The sequence below is a fragment of the Cyprinodon tularosa genome, unplaced genomic scaffold (assembly GCF_016077235.1).
Source record: "Cyprinodon tularosa strain WSP-4 unplaced genomic scaffold, ASM1607723v1 ctg17, whole genome shotgun sequence".
Lineage (NCBI taxonomy): Eukaryota > Metazoa > Chordata > Actinopteri > Cyprinodontiformes > Cyprinodontidae > Cyprinodon > Cyprinodon tularosa.
In genome coordinates this window covers 1,412,329-1,433,870 of record NW_024038531.1, presented here as the reverse complement: position 1 = coordinate 1,433,870, position 21,542 = coordinate 1,412,329, and the positions used below count along the sequence as shown (strand labels likewise).

Sequence of the window (21,542 nt, the reverse complement as noted above, 5' to 3'; positions counted from 1 at the left end):
AATCCTTCTGGAAAATAAAAAATAATAAAAATGTGTTTCTTTTCTAGTGTTGCACCAATGCACCGCTTTGGTGAAGCACTAACTGGATGCTTCTACATTACCAATGAAACACGTTCCATCATTCACTCTTTGGTATGGAACAATTTAGTCCTCTGTCAAAAAATGGTGTTTTAAACATTTCTGGAAAGGAAAAAATATGTAGAATGTCTGTAAAATATGGCAGTGAATAATATAAAAAAAAAAAAAAAAAAGGAAATTTCCAACTTTCATTTTCTAGCAGCACAGAGAGCCATCATTATGTTCCAGTAGAGGGATAAAGGTGGCAGTTTTTTTTAGATCATTTGAGCTTTCAAAGGATAATAAATTGTAATACTTTAGGGCTTAAACTTTCTATCTTAAGTTATCTATAATTGGAGAAGGTAAAAATTGGGATAAAGCAGTCATAAGTTAAGCATTTGCAGTCTTCTGAATTTCTTACAGATATTGGAATTTGAAAATATGTACTGCAGATCATGCACATATGCTGATAAGCGTTGATACATTTTCAGATATTGTGTCTATAGACTGTATGTTTAGTGTGTTTAAAGATCAAATTACCAAAAATCGAACTGAATATCTGATTCAACTGTGCATCAAAAATGTTATTCCCCAACAGAATTTAAAATAAATCAATCCAATAAATTATGTAATATTCTTCCTACTGCTGGCGTATGTTCACCAGTTTATCTTATAGTTCAGCTTTCAGTTACTTTCATGTAAAACATTGCTTTTTAGCACAAAGAAGGAACTATTTGGACTAAGTGGGTCCTTTTAATTTCGTTAATCCTCTTGGGTATTCTTTAAACATCGAGCAAAAGTTTGAATAAAATAAAATAAATAAAATGACTTTAATTTACAAATGTTACTTTCTTATCAGGAGCTCATTATGAGTGCTTATAATTTGGGAGCTAATAAAGAGTCAACAGGGACGTAATTATAACCTGGGGTATGTCAGAACTATTAAACATTTGAAATAAGCAGGAAGGCGGTGAAAGTCCACTTCAAGGCCAAAAGAATGAGAATTTTTACGGGAATAAAATGTATGATAATTCCACAATTACAGCCACTGTTGCTTCAGTTAGGCTTAGATTAGATGTCTCCTCTAACAGAGAAGCACTTCCAATTCTCATTTCCAAAAGCAATTCCACCACTATGTACATTTCCAGCAGTCACTTGATTGTGTGCGTGAAAATGTAATTGGTTTCATATTTAAAGACGTTACATGGCGTTTCATTACATAATGGCATTGACTGATTTCTTATTAGGGGCAGAAATTAAAAAAGGCGTTCTTCAAGGAGCTCCTCGCTCAGATTGCTCAGAGCCCTTTGCCTAAAATAAGAAGAAAAAAACCCACTCAGTGATTACACGTCTGTCAATCTTTTAAGGCTAATAGAAGAGAATGGATTCAAATTAGCTGGTGAATTAGACAGGATTTGTTTTCATAGTTAATGGCCTCTATCTCCATTTTTCTCTAATCCATCAATGATAGGCTCAGATGTCAGATAAAAAACTCCTGGGTAATGAACTATTTTCACCAATAAAAGAAAAATCTGATGGGATCAATATAAAGAAGAAAACTGAGCTGATGTTTAAAGTTTACAGTCAAAAAGGTCAGAAATTCTACGTTTTAATATTTCCACCTCCTGTATGTGTGTCCAACAGGTCAATGTTAACCAAACATTAAAGGAATGATTGTTTTTAGGTTTTAGAGTTTCCATTTAGATGTATTCTCTTGAGGCCTTCCAGAAGGAGGTGAGTTTAGTCTGAATAACTTGAACATGATCTGATTAAATGTTTGCCAAAAGCACATCTCTAATAGAAAACTTTAACACCAATTTCTATGAAGTTACCATGAGTTCTAGCTTTAACCTTTTAGTGTTCAAAGTTTATATTTAGCGTGATCAAACATCTTAGCTACGTAGAGATCTGACATTAATTTGTTTACCTAAATGTTATGTTGCAGATTCCCATAGGAGCCATTTCAGTTCATGACTTATAAATATACTGTAGAATGCCAAGTTTGGTGGGAAAATCTGTTCATTATAGACCCTTATCTTCACTATAATTGGTGATATAACACGGTGTATCTCAGCCCCTTCACATCTGACACCAACATTCGTATCAAGAGATCCAATCATGTCTGAACAACTCTGAACATGGTGTTAACTGTCTATGAACAGATGGTTTTACAAGACCAGATTTGAAGGATGTTTGGTGGGTAAAAAAAAAAAAAAAAAAAAAAAGGAGGGGGAGGGGGTGTTGGGATTGGATGTTGATCACTGAATGTCAAGATGCAATATGAAGAAACTTCTTTTTACAGTCTATGAGGTACTTTCTGAGCGTTTCTTATGTAGATATGGGGATTTAATTAGAAAACATCCAAAAACAGTTTCTAGAATGATATAAATACAAATGAATAAGATATTTCACATCAAAGTGAAGCTCATAAAACACTACATAATAGCCATACCAAGTATGATCTATTATTGAGAGCCCCAGGTATGAAGGTCAGGTTTTCTGCAGGTTTTGAATGCTTAAATGAAAGACTTTAAACATTAAAATGTGTATAGGTATTCTTTAGGCAGGATACCCTGTTGTTTCAATGTTTAACATTTTCAAATCGATTGTTTCCTGTGTTTCGCTTGTGATGCTGAGCAACAACATCTCAAAACTTTTGAACAATTTGTGTAGGACCATTGAGTAATCATAAAAAAAGATTAAATAAACTTGGCAGGCTTTAAAATACTGCCTCAGATCATGGAATTGGTGCTAGACCAAAAGGTAATATTGCAGGATATTCTGAAGTCTTTGAAGCATTAATAATTATAAGATCAAAACAAAAAACAAAGAAATCTAGCTGATTAAACCTAAACTAAAAAACTCTAAAATGAATTGAAGTTCTATAAAATACAGCTTCGGGTTTACTTTGTCCTTTTTATGAGCAAAATGTTAATTTTCATGTTCTAACACATTTTTGGCATTATGACCATCTTAGAATAATAGAATCAAGAAAACTACAATATATGAACTAGGAGAAGAATATTTCACACTAATTGCATTCTTTAAAATATATTTGGTAAGTTTTTAATTTTTTTTTTAATTATTGTTATCAGTAAAGGTGTTGAGAGAAGCTGACGTTAACAAAAAAAAACTGTCTAGAGTTTTATGTTGTAATGCTCTTAGGGGTTGAAGTGACACTTTAGTGTCTCTGCAGTGATGCTACACTTTGTGAAGTCAACACATACTTTGTTTCCTCTCTCTACTTGTATCTCATCTGTTAAGCTACATAACTAAAAGCAGAGTTTGTAGCGAAAAAACCCAACAACTCTAGAGAATCTAAGAAATGTCAAAGTGTGAATAACAGTTTTTTTATGTTTTTTTTTAGCTGACAGTTCAGTGAGTTATGTGACTTTGTTTTGCTTTTTTTGGGAGATAAATATAATAACAAAAAAATATATCTGAGAATAGATGTTGGTCCCAGCTGTGCATGGCTGTGCCTTGCAGGATTTGATTTAATACAAATTTGGCAGGATTCAGGTTAGTACCAGTTCTCAACAGGGCCTATGACTCAAAGGCAACCATGTAACCAGGAAAAAATAAAAAAATAAATCAGTCTCACAATCAACTTGAGAATTTAAAGCAGCACAGTCCTTTATTCCTTAACAAGACACTTGGATTTGAAGATTTGAAGATGATTAATTGGAGGGTTTATGTGCGAAAGGCCAAGCATGCAACAAAGTCACCCACCTTTGCTTCAAATTCCCTGATGAGTCTCTGAGCCTCTTTGAGTCTGTCATTTTCTACAGTTAACTGTACAGAAAACACACACACACATACACCAGAGATGCACACCACATGAACAGGCATGAAACAGCAAACAGGCAGCACAACAAAGAACCACAAATGAGGGTTGGGTTAGATAGACAATGAAAAGAACACTAGTAAACTTCAACAGATAAAAAATTCACAGCAAACACAATAAAGACATGAGAGAAATGAGAAGAGGATGGGGGTTTACACAGTTAATGACAATGGTCGTACAAGGCTTTATTCGCATTATGTCACAATGAGCTTTTTCATGTGCAAAAGGCTGAGTGTGATGTACTTTTACACCTAAAACAAGATGTAATCTATCTTCAAAGGAGCATCAGACTAAAGCGATGACTGTATAAAAGAGACGCTGCACAGCATCTCTGACAGTTGGAGCTCCTTCAAAAACCTTCCATTTCCATTTGTTTTCTCTTCCTGGTATCACAAAAATACATTTGAACTTTGCACCTTTAGATGTGTGATTGGCACCGATTTTAGCATGCTGTTTATATATATATATATATATATATATATATATATACACTTTTCTTCGAAAGGAATGAATTGCGCTTTGATTATTCACTTTCAGCACATTGCCAAAAGTAAGAGAACGGGAACATATTCTACAGATATCAAAATATTTTCTACGAAGTCAGTTCAACTAAGATTCTATGAAGACAGTAGGAACATAAATGTGCACTCTAAAAATGGAAAAAATGAAAACTTTAGTTGAGTGGAATAAGAGAATCTTTTTATTCTTTAAAAACCTTTCCAATGAAAATGCAATATTAACAGCTATTGAATATCTTTATTTCATATGCCATGGTGTTAAAACCAAGATTAGATTATGAGATGGGGGGAAAAAAGGAAGTAAGTGACACAGTCCTGGTTTCTGAGCCAGGATTTAGTCTAACAGTACATCTGCAATACAATGGAAATGTTAGTTTCCCTTTTAAAAAGTGTGTTTTTTTTTTTATTAGACTCTTATCAGATCTTCCAGTCAGGATTAGCTTAAAGCAAGGAAACTGACACTTACAGCTAATATCCTTGATATGTCAGTCAGCAATGCCTCTCAAAGCCATGACTCCCACCACAGTCCATGTTTTAAGGAACTCCCCATACTTTATTAGGCTTTGCTTATCACTGTTTTCCATGTTGCATATCCACCTATTGCTTCCACATGTTTTTCTTCTACCAGACTTCATTGGCAACTACTTTTTTGGTTCCTACCCTCCTTACAAAAGTTTCTGCAGGCTAACTCTTGATTTAGAAGTCCTATGGTTGTAAAGGTTTGCTTTAAGCAACCTTTTTTTGCAATTCAGAACTTCTGAAATATAATGGACAATGAGGGAAAGGTTGCAAAATTTACATAAGATACTTGGAAATTAAACTTTATACTTCAATTTTCAGAGATGTATTCTGATTCAAGCCATCCCAACACCAACAAAGCTCACAAAGAGGTTCCTTTGTTGTGAGCTGGACTGCTTTTGTCATTTAAGTCAAATCTTATAATCAGTCAGGATAGACAGTCTGGCATTAAAAGACAGGGAGAGCAGTCTACTACAGCTCCCGGTCCTCTGGGGTCCTTGCTGGGTCAGCTACAAGCTGGCCAGGTTGTTAAAACCTATTAATGGGCTGGCTCAGTGTGTTCCAACAAACCTCTGCAGTGCTACATTATTCATCACCTCTAGATGTGATTCAAAGAATAGCTTTCTCTCCTGCCTTGAATGATTGCAAGCAAAAGGTTTGGGGAATAGTGGAAGAGTTCTATTTTCTTGTGATTTCAGTGTCCTTTGTTGCTGTTTACCAGCCGAACCTCCTATCAACTCAATTGGGAGATAATCAAACACACACATCAAACATGCTGCTTGTTACAATGCCAAAGTTCTGGAGGAAGACTCTCATTAAACATGTTTGTTCAAAAACAAGGTGAAGAGAGGCAACTCAGACATGCCTGTATTTTAATATCTGACAGGAATTCTGTCGAGGAGATGAAAGGTTAGGGTTAGCTCAAACTTAATTCATATTCAGAAATAAAGACGGCAGTGATCCGAGGCTTTGATGGACAAACTAAATGCATGTCCTCATACTGATCTGAAGGTTCTACGCTCAGACGGGTAATGACTTGTCTAAAGAAGTTCCTCAAACGTGGAATGGGTTCTAAAGAATTGAATAGTGAATGCACTATAAGCCAGGTACTATCACTGAGTGTGCAAGCCCTAAAGTTAGACTTTTTCTTTTTTGGTTAAGCTTCTAAACAGGGTAAAAATCATCATCAATAATGCAGTGTTTGGCAATCTTGACAGCATTTTGTGCATTTTAAAAATTGGACCTAGAATCTAAAATCTATTGGTAATCATATTGAGACTGCTGTTTTAGTAATGCTAACATGCTAAAAGCTAACAATAGAAAACCACATTATTTACAATGACTATGCCCTATTATGATTAGTGTGACATTGCCTCTGCTCTTTATTAGAAGAAATAAAGATAGCAGGTTAGAGCTTTACAGAATCCGTGGATCAGGATCAATCGACCACACAATTTGGATTGATGCTAAACCGTTAATGCTTACATATAACTATTCCTTCCAAATAAAGACTTTTAAGCCTTGTTTTTTACTAAAATTAGTGACAGTATTTATGTGCATATGAAAAGTATAAGAATCCTTGACTTGTACTTGTCAGTAACTCAGTGTTATAGAGTTTATAAAGGTTAGGATGTCACAGAATACTGCTTGCATGACTTTAGCTGAGAAACCCCATGAAATATACTAAACTATGGAGAAAGAGATGGAGAAAAGGGAGTGTACTCTCACCAGAAGAGTCCATTGGTGTGCCTTTTTGCCTGGACCCCAAGCAGTGATTTGTGTTTTTATTGGTGGGGTTGGCTTTGCGCATGCTTTTTGAAAGCAAACCATAAATTGTAACACAAATATGCATGTGATAACCGAGACTCAGGTTAGAAGTGATAAGGGCAAGTAGAGCATAGACCTGGAAATGGGGGACAACTACTGAAGATGCTGCATGCAGCACTTCTGCTGTCTTTCTGAATTTATGTCATTATCCTAGTTGCAAAAACATTATGAGAGTCAGAAGCAGCTCGCTCAGTGAAGGTTTTGAGACATATTTCTAATTTTGGAATGGCATTGAGAATGAGTGCAATCCAAAGGGAACCCACAGCATGCAGGTGGTGGCATTGCTAAGCAACAGATGGTGGACCAGGTATGATTTGAATATGTCTACTGCTACGCTGGCTTGCTGATTTCAACGAGACATATGTTTTATGTGCCTAGGTAGAATCAAGGCCAGTTTCCATTAACATCTTAAGTGAACCGCACCAAAGTCCATTTGGAAGCAGACAGAGACCATCTCAAATAATGGGTCTCGATCGGCTGTTTTGTCTGAAAACAGGGTTTACTTGTGGTTATTCATAACCGCACAAAAGGTTCAGACCAGGAAAGAATGTGAGCTCTGGTAAGGTTAAAGCAGATCAAACATTTCAGGACTAAATACATCCGCAGAGTAGAATCTAAGAGCTGTAAAAACTTCTTAAACCACCATCTAAACATCACTTATTCAATGTTTAGGAGCTAAGAGAAGCAACAGTAAATGAAATTCTGGCGAAAAAAGCAACATCAGAAATGAATCAAGCAATACCATTCCTCCATGCTGGTTTGTATTAAACTCTCAAAGAAGAGAGCCAAACTGGCCTTTTATCCCAAGGCAGTCCTAAAAAGGGTTTTAAATTGCGTTAAAAGGGGAAATAGCAGTCATTTTCAGTGCTCAGAATGGAGGGTTTTGCCTGGGAAGAAACAATGTGGAAGCCAGGAAAAGAAATGCAATCCATCCCTTTAATGATAGAATTTCATAGGAAAAGCTTCAATAAAGCAATTCTCGCTTACAAAGAGCTACAACTTAGGAAGGAGATTGACCCTTTATTAAATCAAGTGGTCTTGCACGGATGATAACTCCCACTTACACCACCTTCACATCTGTAAGTGGGGTGAAAAGATATACTTCTGACCCAATCAGGCTGTTTGTCAGGGAACCATTACTTCTTGATGCGATGATTTTTCAGACACATTTTCATTTACGTAAATGTTTAAAAAGAATATAACCTCTTTCATCTCAGCTTGATCAAAATAACTTTTTGTGCTACTTTTTTTGATGGCATTATAGCTTTCTTGTGGAGTATTTGAACGTCCTTTGTGGATTTACCTGGGCCTCTAGAGTTTGGATTTTGGTTTCCAGCTCCTTGATCTTTTCCTCCTTTTTTTGAGACTCGGCCTGGGCCTCCTGTCGAGCACTGAACTCCTCATCAAACTGCAAAAGAAGAAAAACAAGCATGTCTGCATGTAGATAACAAACGTGTAGAGGGACGTAAAGGTGAGCGGCAGGAGAGTGAACATGGGGGAATCAAGAGTAACAGAAAACAGGCCACTTTACACTTTAAGTTTCAATCCGCAACCCTTACAGCCCTAGAGTCCTGTCATCCTTTGTCTACGTTTAGAGCTTTTTTTTTATGCACGTTGATGGATCTAACCTTTGCAAAAACCAAGGTATGTCGTAACAATGAATTCACCAGCCCAACAGGGTGCACAGTGGAACACCAGGACACAGGTCTCAAGGAAAAAACATTCAGGACCCCTGCAGTTAGCGGACAGGTAGTTGAAGTATAGACTGTATCTTTCCTTAATACAGAGCACAAAATAGTAGATGCTTAACTTCAGATGTCTTTTGTTTTACTTTGTTGTTTCAACAACACCTCTGAGGTCATTTGACCAAAAAGATCAGTGTGTTTTTCAGAGGGACGTCACGTTTAGTGAAAAATTTATTATACAATTTAAAACATGAGGTTACTGATTTACCACAAAAGCTGGAAAGTTCAATTCAGTTTTATTAGCAGCCTCCAAGACTGATGATTGTTAAACCTGTAGCATCAATAAATAGAGCCGGTTTGTAAACTGGAAGTTTAACGATGATCTTAAAAAGTAGCATGGATCTGAGTCCATGTTTCTATAATTCTAAACAAACTAGGTTAAAAAAAAAAGTTTCACAGCAAAACAACCATCTGTTCTATAAAAACAGTAAGGGTAATTTCTCATGTGCCAAAAAAAGGTTCCATGATCTCCAAGGCTGTTTCATAAGCATGTTGACATCTAACAAAACAAAACCATAGCTTTTTTTGGCCATTACAGGCATACAGCCTTTCAATAGATAACCAGAACACCAATAAGCAGGTGGTAGTTCGACATACTGAGGCTGCTTTAGGACAGAGACAACATGCTACTATATAAAAATGGAAACAAAAATGTTACTTTTAACAGATAACATCCTTAATTTTTAATCTAAATCACAGGTCTATTTGGGTAAGAAGAAAGATAATGATATAAAATACTAAATAGATGAGAATAAATCTAAATTAAAGTTTAAGATTAGCCACGTCAAAGTCAATCTAAAATTCCAAATGAAGTCATTTAGGCTAAAACTCTTTAATTTCTATGATGCCTGTTGGCTGTCAGCACCAAGGAGGCACAGGGAGTTCTATTTAATAATCAAATTTTTTGCTGGATAGTTGTTTTTTTTTTCCTCTCTTAACAATTATCAGAAAACATTTTTTTTTCTAATTCCTCTTATCCTTACTCGAATAATCTTTATTTGATGATTTGACACACTGCACTCTGAGTAAAACGGTTGAAAACCGAAGAAATCTGTGAGGTTGCAAACACTTTTTCAAACCACAGCGAGTAACTGAATCTCCCTGAACCAATAAGTGAGGTCCAGCCTGAAATACCAAATGACATCAAAGGTTTTCCTCATAACTTAACTCTCCCCGAGCTCGTGCACAAATAAGTATACATCAGAACATCACCATTGATTCCTGTAATGCTGATACAGATCATGTAGCGTCACAGCCAGCTATTGATCGTGGCATGCAAAATCAATAGATTGTCTGGGTGCTCCGGGGAAGAAAAAATGTCGCTGATTGGAGCTCACCAATCTGAAGGGGGGTAGGGGGGGTTGAGTGATTAATGTCTCACCTTTTTAGAATACTCCACAGCCTTCTGCTCACTCTCTTCAACTTTGGCTTTATCCACACACTGATCTGCAAGGCAAGATGGGCGTGAGATACTTCAAAGGCATCTAGGGTGCATTGTGAGACTTTGACATAAGCTGGCATCTACGTTTGAAAGTGTGCAAACCCGATTTGGCCAACTCGCCTGGGCTGTGAGGGTTTTTTATTTTAGAAAGTGTTAAAAATGTCTTGTACCACGAGTCTTTTTTCATTAAGACTGCCAAGATGTATTTTAAGAAAGCCAGCACTTAATCATCTCCCAAAGGAATAATTTTAAACTCCTTAATTCAAAGTTCCTCAGAATGCACAGAATATCAGATGATTTCCCGATACCTCAGATCAGAGAACAAAGAGCTGGCATGATGTCTTAAATGTATTAAACCTGAAGACGGGTTGCATTACGCTCATGTCCCTTTCTTCTATTTTCTGTTTTAATTTACTCACTGAAACATATTTAAAAGAGTAATTTTCTATTTCATCTGCTATGTAATGTTGTGAGTCTGAAGCATAAGAAAAATCAGAGTTTAGACTTCAGTTGCATTGCACTTATTTTTCATTTAGATCATTTTTCTTTATGTGCTTCACATGTAACTAAACTTGAGTTATTTAAACACAGAACCAGTCTACAAGGGTGCACTGTAACTCCATATCATTTTATACGACTTTCTTCTTCTTCTTCTTCATTGATTTGCCTTTCATACAAAATGACTACATATATGCAGTCTCATTTTCGTATCTCTGGCAAAAGTTATTTCAAAAATCTTATGAGGTGCACGCAACAGTGTTTATACATTTTATCACATGTTGCCACCAAAGTAAATTTCTAAGATTGAAGGTGGAAAAACAAAATATGAAAAATGCAACAGGAATTTTTACTTAAACAGCCATAACTTAAATGCAGGGCAACCTATTGTCTTTTTGTGTTAGCTAAGCATTAAACGGAGCCTCCCTGGGTCATTAAATGGCTTTTTAAGGTTTGATAGAGAACATTGGTGTACAAATAGCATGAAGACATAGCAAAACATCCGAGGGGGTCGGGGGTTAAGCTTATTGCAGGGTTAGGTTCTTCCTCATCTGCTGCCAAGGATCCTATGGTGACCATGGGTTCAGGTGGGATAATGCCTCGAGTCTGTCACTGACAGAACTGATGCCAATCAATGCCAATCAATATACAGAGGCTCCAAAAAACCTGAGACTTTTACAGGTTTACCTTCCAGCAGGAGGCCTCAGCACAGAACCAAAGCTACAAAGGATTGGCTTAGACCGAAGCCTTTTAATGTTTGAATGACTCTGTTAGGGTCAAGGCCTAGGTCTGTGGCAACATACTGAACTTGATCTTCACAGATGTTCTCAATACAATCTCACTGAACTTTGGTGATTCTTAAAAGAAGGAGGAACAAGACTTTTTCTCTCTCTACATGTTCAAAGCTTGTAGAAATCTACCAATAAGGACCTGCAGCTGTTATTGCAGTAAATACTGCTTCTTCAATGTATTAACTCAATCTGTATTAAGAAACAGGAGTAAACAATGCAGAAAATTCAGATTATAAATCCCCTACGTATCAGCAAAGAAAAAATTAAAGCTTCAACTAGCAGGGTGCAAGAAATGCATTTCACACTTTTTACCTTTCTATTTGAAAAGGTAAGCAAAAAAAGCTGAAGAAAATATGTATTCTTCTAATTCTAATTCATTCATGTTATGCATTAATTTGCATTGGTGCATCTCATAAAATTCCAATAACAAGCAATTCACTTTGTTATGATAATGTGAAACATAAAAACTGAACATTTTTCAGCACTTTCAATATTTCCAATAGGCAGAGTGAATGGTTGGTAAAGCATTAAGTGGAGCTTGTTTGATGGATAATTGGGAGGAAGTGTATCAAAAGCTGAACTCAAACAAAGCCTTCAGACTGGATGTTAGAACACATTTTACATATTTAATGACCAATAAACACAGTTTAAAATAAAATTCAACATATAAGCAAAAAAAAAAATGCTAAAATAGAAAACATTTCTACCCCCATGTGACTTTTATTTAACTTCAGCAAAGTGAGACAGAAAGCTCCATGCAGCATCTGTTCTCCGGGGATAAGTTTAAAAAACTTTTAATGACCCTTTGTTGGCAACTCACTAGCTAGTGACAACACTGTGAGACAAAGTCAATTTATCTTATTTGTTCAAGTAAAAAAAAAAAAAAAAGTCTCATTGGAAATGCAGCTCAAAACGAAGGCTGTCTGCAAAACTCAACAAACACAAAGGAATACAAACAGAAGCAGCCAAGATACTCTATTATATGATTCATTTGACACAATCAAATACAGGTGCTGGTCATAAAATTAGAATATCATGAAAAAGTAGATTGATTTCAGTAATTCCATTTAAAAAGTGAAACTTGTATATTATATTCATACATTACAAACAAACTCATATATTTCAGATGTTTATTTTGTTTAATTTTGATGATTACAAATGACAACAAATGAAAATCTCAAATTCATCATATCAGAAAATTAGAATATTGTGAAAAGGTTCAAAATTGATGGCCCCTGGTGCCACACTCTAATCAGCTAATTAACTCAAACCACCTGCAAAAGCCTTTAAATGGTCTTTCAGTCTAGTTCTATAGGCTACACAATCATGGGGAAGACTGCTGACTTGACAGTTGTCCAAAAGACGACCATCGACACCTTGCACAAGGAGGGCAAGACACAAAAGGTCATCGCTAAAGAGGCTGGCTGTTCACAGAGCTCAGTGTCCAAGCACATTAATAGAGAGGCGAAGGGAAGGAAAAGATGTGGTCGAAAAAAGTGTACAAGCAAGAGAGATAACCGCACCCTGGAGAGGATTGTGAAACAAAACCCATTCAAAAATGTGGGGGAGATTCACAAAGAGTGGACTGCAGCTGGAGTGAGTGCTTCAAGAACCACCACACACAGACGTATGAAAGACATGGGTTTCTGCTGTCGCATTCCTTGTGTCAAGCCACTCTTGAACCACAGACAGGGTCAGAAGCGTCTTGCCTGGGCTAAAGAGAAACAGGACTGGACTGCTGGTGAGTGGTCCAAAGTCATGTTCTCTGATGAAAGTAAATTTTGCATTTCCTTTGGAAATCAAGGTCCCAGAGTCTGGAGGAAAAGAAGAGAGGCACTTCATCCACGTTGCTTGAAGTCCAGTGTAAAGTTTCCACAGTCAGTGATGGTTTGGGGTGCCATGTCATCTGCTGGTGTTGGTCCATTGTGTTTTCTGAGGTCCAGGGTCAACGCAGCCACATACCAGGAAGTTTTAGAGCACTTCATGCTTCCTGCAGCTGACCAACTTTTTGGAGATGCAGATTTCATTTTCCAACAGGACTTGGCACCTGCACACAGTGCCAAAGCTACCAGTACCTGGTTGAAGGACCATGGTATCCCTGTTCTTAATTGGCCAGCAAACTCTCCTGACCTTAACCCCATAGAAAATCTATGGGGTATTGTGAAGAAGAAGATGCAATACACCAGACCCAATAATTCAGAAGAGCTAAAAGCCACTATTAGAGCAACCTGGGCTATCATAACACCTGAGCAGTAACACAGACTGATCGACTCCATGCCACGCCGCATTGCTGCAGTAATACAGGCCAAAGGAGGCCCAACTAAATACTGAGTGCTGTACATGCTCATACTTTTCATGTTCATACTTTTCAGTTGGCCAACATTTCTATAAATCCTTTGTTTTTATTGGTCTTCAGTAATATTCTAATTTTCTGATATGATGAATTTGAGATTTTCATTTGTTGTCATTTGTAATCATCAAAATTAAACAAAATAAACATCTGAAATATATGAGTTTGTATGTAATGTATGAATATAATATACAAGTTTCACTTTTTAAATGGAATTACTGAAATCAATCTACTTTTTCATGATATTCTAATTTTATGACCAGCACCTGTATACTTTTCTGAAAAGTTTAATCTCTTTTTATGTAAGTTTATAATAATAACAAGACATGCAAAGTCTTTTTTTACATATAACAAGTTAAGGTATCAAATAATCATATTTCAAACAAATCTACAAAAGACTAGAACAGTCTTACACTTTATTTAATTTTTTTTAATGCAAACTATTTGTAATTAGTTTAGTTGTAGAACAGTCAAGGTTTCTATAAGGCTGGGCTGTTTCATTATGAAATTACTTAAAGACTGGATATAGTGCATCTCTCTATGAAAATCTGAGACAAATGCACAATCCAGACATTAAGCATGTTTACATGCTGACTGTCTTTATACAAAAAAAGGCTGATGAGAAGAGAAATGCTTTATGGAAAGAGGGAAAAAAGGAACATTATGGTTGTTGATGGGAATTAAATCATATTCTGGAGGGAGAGGGTTGGTTTATGCCAATCCATAATCCATTTTAAACACTTGGTTGAATCATTACATTCAGATTGGGGCAAACTAACCTAAATGTGCATATGTGTAATAATCTTGCTAATTAAACTTATGATTATACTGCAACAGTGATATTATTTTACTAACAAAAGGTTGCTCTTCAATGATATTTAAAGCATGAAGCAGTTCTAAGGTTACCAATGAGCTGGGTGAAGTCCACATCCAATCGTTTACTGTAGCCAAAGTCGGGGTCCGTCCCACTGCGATGCAGAACCACCTGTGATATGCATTCCTCGATCACCTTGTAGTACTGAGGTCTGGGAGAGGTCACAAGACAAAGCAGAACCATTAGACAAAAAAAGGTATGAGTGACACAAAGCCCACGAGGCTAATTAGCCACAAATGATTCCCTTATCCAAGTAGAGGTCACAAAATGCCATGGCAAAAAAGCCTACTCCTACTGGAGAAAATAGGTGCACCATTAAATTTGATCACTTGCTTCAACCCTATCATGAAATTAGTAGATTAATGGTGACACAGAAACCCAACACATGATCGTCTGTCCATTTCAAGGTGACTGACGGCAGACAAGCCTGAGCCTGCCCCTCGCATAATTTGCAATCTTCTTTGCCAATTAGGACGACCGTAAAAACTGAAATGTAAATCTAATCAGTATAATGTGTGTAATTAAAATCACAATGGCCAGGAAAAACATGCCAGACAGCTGGGAGTGTGACTGAGAGCGTGGCTTCGTCAAAGACGGACTGTGAATCACCCCTGAAAGTACGCTGCCACCGAGCAGGTTGGTATGTGACCTTTTCTGTGTAACATTATCAACTTTAATTGCAAGTGACATTTAGCAAATACAATGCCATCTTAAGCTGGGCTCCAAACTGAGAAGTAATTATTTTCTAACCCTGACACAGGCCAGCGTTTGATGTTTAGATCTAAAACTGAAACCAGTCTTTTCTTTTATTATTATTCTTCCAAAGGCTAAATGTCTTTTGATTTGCAAGTCAAAAATGTTTTAAACATGGTGAGGCTTGGTAATCCCAAATCCAACAGCCTAATAAAATAAAACTTAACTTTAATATATGAACGTATGAGGAATTAAGGAGACGAAACAACAACTTTAGTTTAAAATTAAACCTACATCTCATATCATGTGATGTGATCAGTCAGCTTCCGGTGGACCTACAGTTGGGATGCTCAGGTCCAGTCCTCAAAAGCTACTATCCTGCAACTTTTTGATGAACCCAATGTTTAACACACCTGAATCAAATGAGTGGCTCGTTAACATGCCTCTGCTGGCTAGTTAGCCTCATTAGCCTCTGCTGAGCTAAATGAGGGGATTCAGCCTTTAGGTGCAGGTGTGGTAGAGAAGAGATGCATCTAAAAGTTACAGGATGGATGGATGAGCAGACGGATGTTGATTTAAACCTGGTTGTGTGATATAAGCTGGAAAACTACTAAATACTGAGCCCTGTGACCTCCCTGGTAAATATTTGCAATAAGGCTTAAATATAATTATATTTTTTTATGGTAGTGGATATGCCTTTGAGAAATCTAATGACTAAATCAACTGTGCAAAGATCAGGCACACCTACACTGTATTATATGCTTGTCAGTTAACCTTTCCTTCTAGTCTTAGTTTATGAGTAAGAAACAATGCCTAAGAAGTCTTTGTGACTTAAGAAAAACAAGACAAGAAAATATGCAACTTAGGTGATGTGGTAATTTCAAAAACCAAGGAAACAGCTACAAGATATCTGCTGCTTTACATACAGTAAGAGTATCGTTCAAAATATCTCAAAGAGGCTGGTACTGTTACAAACCATTGATGAGGCAAAGCAAGGCCAGTTTATTTGTATAGCATGATCCAGTGAAAACACAATTTAAAGTGTTATACATAGGAAATAACAAAAAGAAAAGTATACTGTACTACAAAAAGGACAACCTAAATAACTAACTAGAAAATGATTGTTTAAAAAAAAGATTTATAAAATAATAAGAAGAAAGACGGTTGGCCTGAAAACCTGACTAACAATGTTTCCATAGCAGTTAAAGGCCATTCTAAATAAATGTATCTTTAATCTTGGTTTTAAGCAAGCAAGGGTTTTACTGCTTGTTGGGCGTTTATTCCAAATTGGTGGAGCATAAGAACTAAAAGCTGCTTCTCCTGGTTTGGTTCTGGTTCCAGGTATGGAAAGCAGATGAGAGCCAGAAGACCATAGAGGTCTGGGTGGTTACACTTACACTTAAGCTTAAAGTACCAGAAGGCAGTCATACATTTTGAAGCTAAGTCATTGAATGATTTATAGAATGCCAAAGGTACCTTAGAATATATTCTCTGAGATATAAGGAGCCAGCTTAACGAATTTAGAGCTGAGGTGATGTACTCCGATTTTACAGGACCAGCCTAATTGAATGTTGGCAACAATAGAACCTGTTTTATGAGGTTTCATTTTTACATGGGTTATTAAGCTTGATCAGGACGTTGATAGTAACTTATCCAAATACAAGGTGCAAAATGAATGGACCAGTGAATCAACTCTTGCACAGATATTTAACATAAGTAATATTAAATGTAAACTTTGAACTTAACTGTTACATTGTAAAATCCAAACGTATACTATAGAGATAATTCACTGCATTCAACAATGGATCAAAGTGATCATGAGTTTGTGAGAAAGCCAAATGGCCTGAAGAGGAAAACAAGGACTTCCTCACCATCATATCTTTCCAGGGGATAAACAATGATCTGTGTATAATCCTAGAGTACTTCAGTAATGTGTGTGAAAGCCTGGATAGATAAACCTGAAGCAAATGGATGAAGCATAACTATTAAAGGGGAAAGTTATTAGCATCAGGAAAACAGACACCTGATGGAACAATTAGGTCCCTCACATCTCTATTAAATTTACAATTAAGGAAACAGCTACATGTGTTTTATTTTACACCAGTGGATGACAGTAAAAGATCCACCTCTGCACATAAATATGCTAGAGCTTAATATTCTTTTTAGCTTAATCTAGATTGACCAATTGATCTATAAACACGGTTCTCTAAGAATATTGCTGAAATGTGATAATTGATTACAGCAGACAGAAATGTGAACAAAGTATCTGCTGCTAGGTGCGTTAATTAGGTCCAAAAAGACCAAAAAAATATGTCAGTGAAAAAATGAAAAGAAAAGTAGTAGGACTTTGTTAACATCAAACCTTAAATAAAATAGAGCTGGCCTGTTTACTCTAACAGCTTATTTCAGACTACTTTTTTATTGGTGATATACTGTGGGTGGACAGGGCCTATCGCACTAGAAATAGAAAAAGAAAACCAACTGCAACAAAGAAAGAAATCTTCAGCCAAAGTAAATAAGAGTAACCCAGCTTTTAGGTAGCTGTTTGAAAGTGAAAATGCCAAGCATTAATCTGGAGCTGTTGGATTCACCCACTCATGACTGGCACAAGCTGGTGAAAGCTTACACAACATTGCTTAAGCACTGTGGGACTCGGCTTACAACTGTCACGAATGCGCACCACATTATTATCTCAATAAGCCACACTATTTTCCCCTTGTCCTCCGCTGCCGCCACCAGGCAGATAGAGACTGGGTGGAGATAACTAGAGACGGAGAGAGTGACCCAGAACTGTCATTGCCCTTCCACAGTGGGAAGGGCTGGGCTCCCGAAGCGAGCATATGTCCTCAGCATCATCCTCAACCTCTTCTTTTTCTTTTGGCACCTTCATTTCTTCTAGTGATAACTTGTGGTTCAGCTCAGCCCCAGCCACTTGATCCAGCCCTGCTCCACATAACCGGTCTAATCCCCATATCACCAGGCTCCAAAAGAGCAGATCTGCTCTATATTTATTGGGTGGGTTCGTTGCGTTCCAATTCATTAAACTTGTTTGTAAGGAAAGATTAATTATCAAAAACAAATCCTGCCCAGGAGGACGAAAACAAAACAACTTATGGTTTGCTAGATTTTATAGTAGACAGAGCAGGTTTGTCCCTTATTGGATTATTTAATGCTATGCTACCTTAAGTTTGTAAAGGTAATGAGTGTAGACCTGATTAGAACTGAAAAAACAAACCAAAAAATTGAAAATATGGTTCCTTGCAAAGGTTAATTTATTTATGTTTTTTTATTTTTTTATTTTCTTGGATCGTAAAACAAATATGTCACTGGGGAGTGAAATGAAAAGGAAAAACAGTTTTCAAAACCTGTGAACTACATAAATCTTAGACGTGTGCAGTGAAAATTAAAGTTAAAAATCAACAGTATCATTTAGAAACACGGAACACATCAAACCAATCATACAAATAGTTATGAAGTTTAGGTTTCTAATCAAAATCCCAGTTCTTTGAATTCCAAGAGATATCAAAAGTGTAAATCAAAAGTAGAGTATGGCCCAACTGTAAGGGTAGGAAGCATTATTAAAAGAACAAGCCAAAACATGACTGGCAGCTCTGAAGGTACTCCCAGCTCATTAAAGGACAGGAAAACTATTAGCTATCTACTCAAGAAAACTAGCTTTTATGGAACACTAGAAAAAAAAGAAACCACTTCTGGAATAAAGGCATAAGAAGAACCACTTGTCGGAGACAGAGATGTTTAAAGAAGGTGCTCTGGTCACGTGAGACTAAAGTCGAATGTTGCAACATTCATGGTGAAAATCCTTACAAATCGATGAGAACCATGGTTCATAGTGAACCTCAGTGGTGGAAGCATGATGCTGAGATAATCCCACCCATTAGAGGTGAGAGGGATGAGCTCGTTACTGTTTAGAAAAAAAGAGACAAAGAGGATATGAAAGGGAATCAAAGTGAAAATCTATCAGTACCTAAAAATGCATACTGTCAATATTTCCATCTCTAAAAATGCAGAAGCTGTTGGAGGGCAACTGGGAAAAAAAAGAGTCGCAGATGTATTAACAGCCAACGGTGGCGTTTTAAAGCATTGGCTCAACGGGGCTAAATACTAACTGATGTTAAACTAATGATATGATTTTTATTTGTAAAGAATTTGAATTTTTTGCTTCCCTTTGTAGTTAACACATAAAGAATGTGATCAAGTTGAAGGGATATGATTACTTTAACTACTGTATAGTGAGACTGACAGAAAATTATGAAGTCTCCACAAGAAGTTTTGTAAATTGGTATAAATTTTTAGATCTCACCAAAATGCACTTAGTTCAACTGCAAAACTTAAATCCTTTTGAGACAGAGGAAATAAACAGCTTTTATCTGAAAATGTTGCATGGACCACATTATTCATACATCTTATATCATCCAAACTCTGCAGCTGTGATGTATGGGGAGTCAGATATCTCAATCTTGGTGCCTTTCTGCTTTTATTGTTTGTGCTCCAGGTTTAAAAATGAACAGAACCAAATATCCAGATAAAAAGATCATAACAGCTTCTGCTCCACGGAGTGTTACATGGTCTAAGGAGCAGAGGTAGACTTGGCGGAACTGGATAGTTAATATGAATTCTATTTCTCACTTCCACCAAATAAATGAGGAATGTATTATGCATGACTCCGAGGGGACAGCAACTTGTCTTTGCTAAATTCATCTACCTCCTCTTATCCTTATCTTCAAACTTTTTTAGGTCTCAGTTCTGCCAAAACTTCTGACACAGCATGGAATTATTCAGTCTCTTTATTAAAAAGGAGTCTGTCTCGTTTTACAGTCGCTGGCTAATCTGCATTTCAAAAATCAGTCTAAAAACAGAGTTTAAATTTTAGAGTGGCTTTATTTCTCAAAAACAAAGCGATTGGTTTTGACTAAAACTGCTCCCAGGATAGAGATCATTCAGACAGAGCAAACACAGAGTGCATGCATACTATTTAACAACTCCTTCCTCCTATGAAACAAACCTACACTCAGCCATTTAAAGCTGTTGGCTGGAAATCCACCAATTTAAAGAATCTAACATGCAGATTTCAATGATTTAACACTTCTATTAAAGGTAAGCAGTGTTGCCTATATGGTAGAGAGTGAACAGAAAACAATTATCTTTGGATTAATAACTAAAACCTATGACAGAATAGAGATATGAGGGAAAAAAAAACAAAAAAATAATGTCACTGCTTACCTGTTTAATGATTAAATAAAGAAAGCTTGAAGATATGAAAAAGGTTACGAATTGTGGAAAGAGTGTATCAACAATAAAGTCAAAATAACACTGCTTTGTGTAAATGAGAAAATAACTTAATATTTTAGAACAGGATTGAATAGAGAAACTCTTAGCATGCAGACGTCTTGTCAGGGAACACTACTTGGAGGAAACATCATTCTAGCTTTTTGCCTTTTCGAGATATTATTTTGCACTTTATTCGTAACATACTGTCTTCAGTCTTGAACTTATTTATATTCTGTAAAGAATAAGAAAAATCATTTGTGGGAAGAAAAAAAAACTTTTTATTACCAAGTTACCTACATACTCCTGCGCAAGGAAGCAGATCTTTGTCTCAGATACTAGATAAAAATTATCTTTTACTCACGTATAGACATTATGTTAGATCAGTTGTTAAAGTAATGTGAATTACATTTTCACAATCCCAAAATACACAGGTAAAACATTGAGTAGAGCTTTTTAACAAGAATGGAGTCTAGACTGCATTTGATAACCTCCAATTCAAAATCTAAAATATTCGGACAAAACCTGACCTTGAAATAATGAGATAATTTTCTCATTGAGGTTACGTTCCCATCATAGAGTGCTAAACTTTCTGTATTTCTTTTTTTTTGTCAATCTTGTTTTCTTTTTTTTTGCTATTGTTTTGAAGCACAAATGTTGTATATAAGATATGTAATGTCAATTGAATAGATTTTCGTCCTACCTTCAAATATAGTTTGAGCTTATCGGACATTTAGGAAGAAGTTGACACTTTGATTTACGTTTATGTTTCTAAAATCTTGACAAATCTGGACTAAATTACTGAACAGACAGATATTTATCAAACTTTTACCAAGAAGTCAGTCTGGATCCCTATAATGTAGGACTTAAAGGAATAGTACACCCAAAACATGATTAGCCTTCATTTTCTACTCACCCCCATGCTGAACAAAACTCTGGAGTACTTTTTTGATATCTCAAATGCATCTGGAGATCTGGGAGGCTTCTTGCTGTCTGCTGACATTCAAATAATGGAGGTCTATGGCGCCCGAGACAGAAAGGTCCACAAAAGTCCACAAAAACGTGTCAATATTCCTCCATACTGCTCGTCCAATGTAAT

At 36.4% G+C, this 21,542-nt stretch overlaps 1 protein-coding gene across 6 annotated transcripts in view; it reads right to left on the bottom strand.

The window, feature by feature from the left end:
* Positions 1 to 21,542, bottom strand: part of diaph2 (diaphanous-related formin 2) — a 542,053-nt gene that overhangs the window by 343,141 nt on the left and 177,370 nt on the right. For all 6 annotated transcript variants that reach the window (XM_038281299.1, XM_038281303.1, XM_038281304.1 and 3 more), the window contains 3 exons: positions 14,497 to 14,615; positions 9,892 to 9,956; positions 8,069 to 8,173 (listed from right to left, as the gene is read on the bottom strand). In XM_038281299.1, the coding sequence (XP_038137227.1) occupies positions 8,069 to 8,173; positions 9,892 to 9,956; positions 14,497 to 14,615 (289 nt within the window). The remainder of the gene's footprint in view (positions 1 to 8,068; positions 8,174 to 9,891; positions 9,957 to 14,496; positions 14,616 to 21,542) is intronic.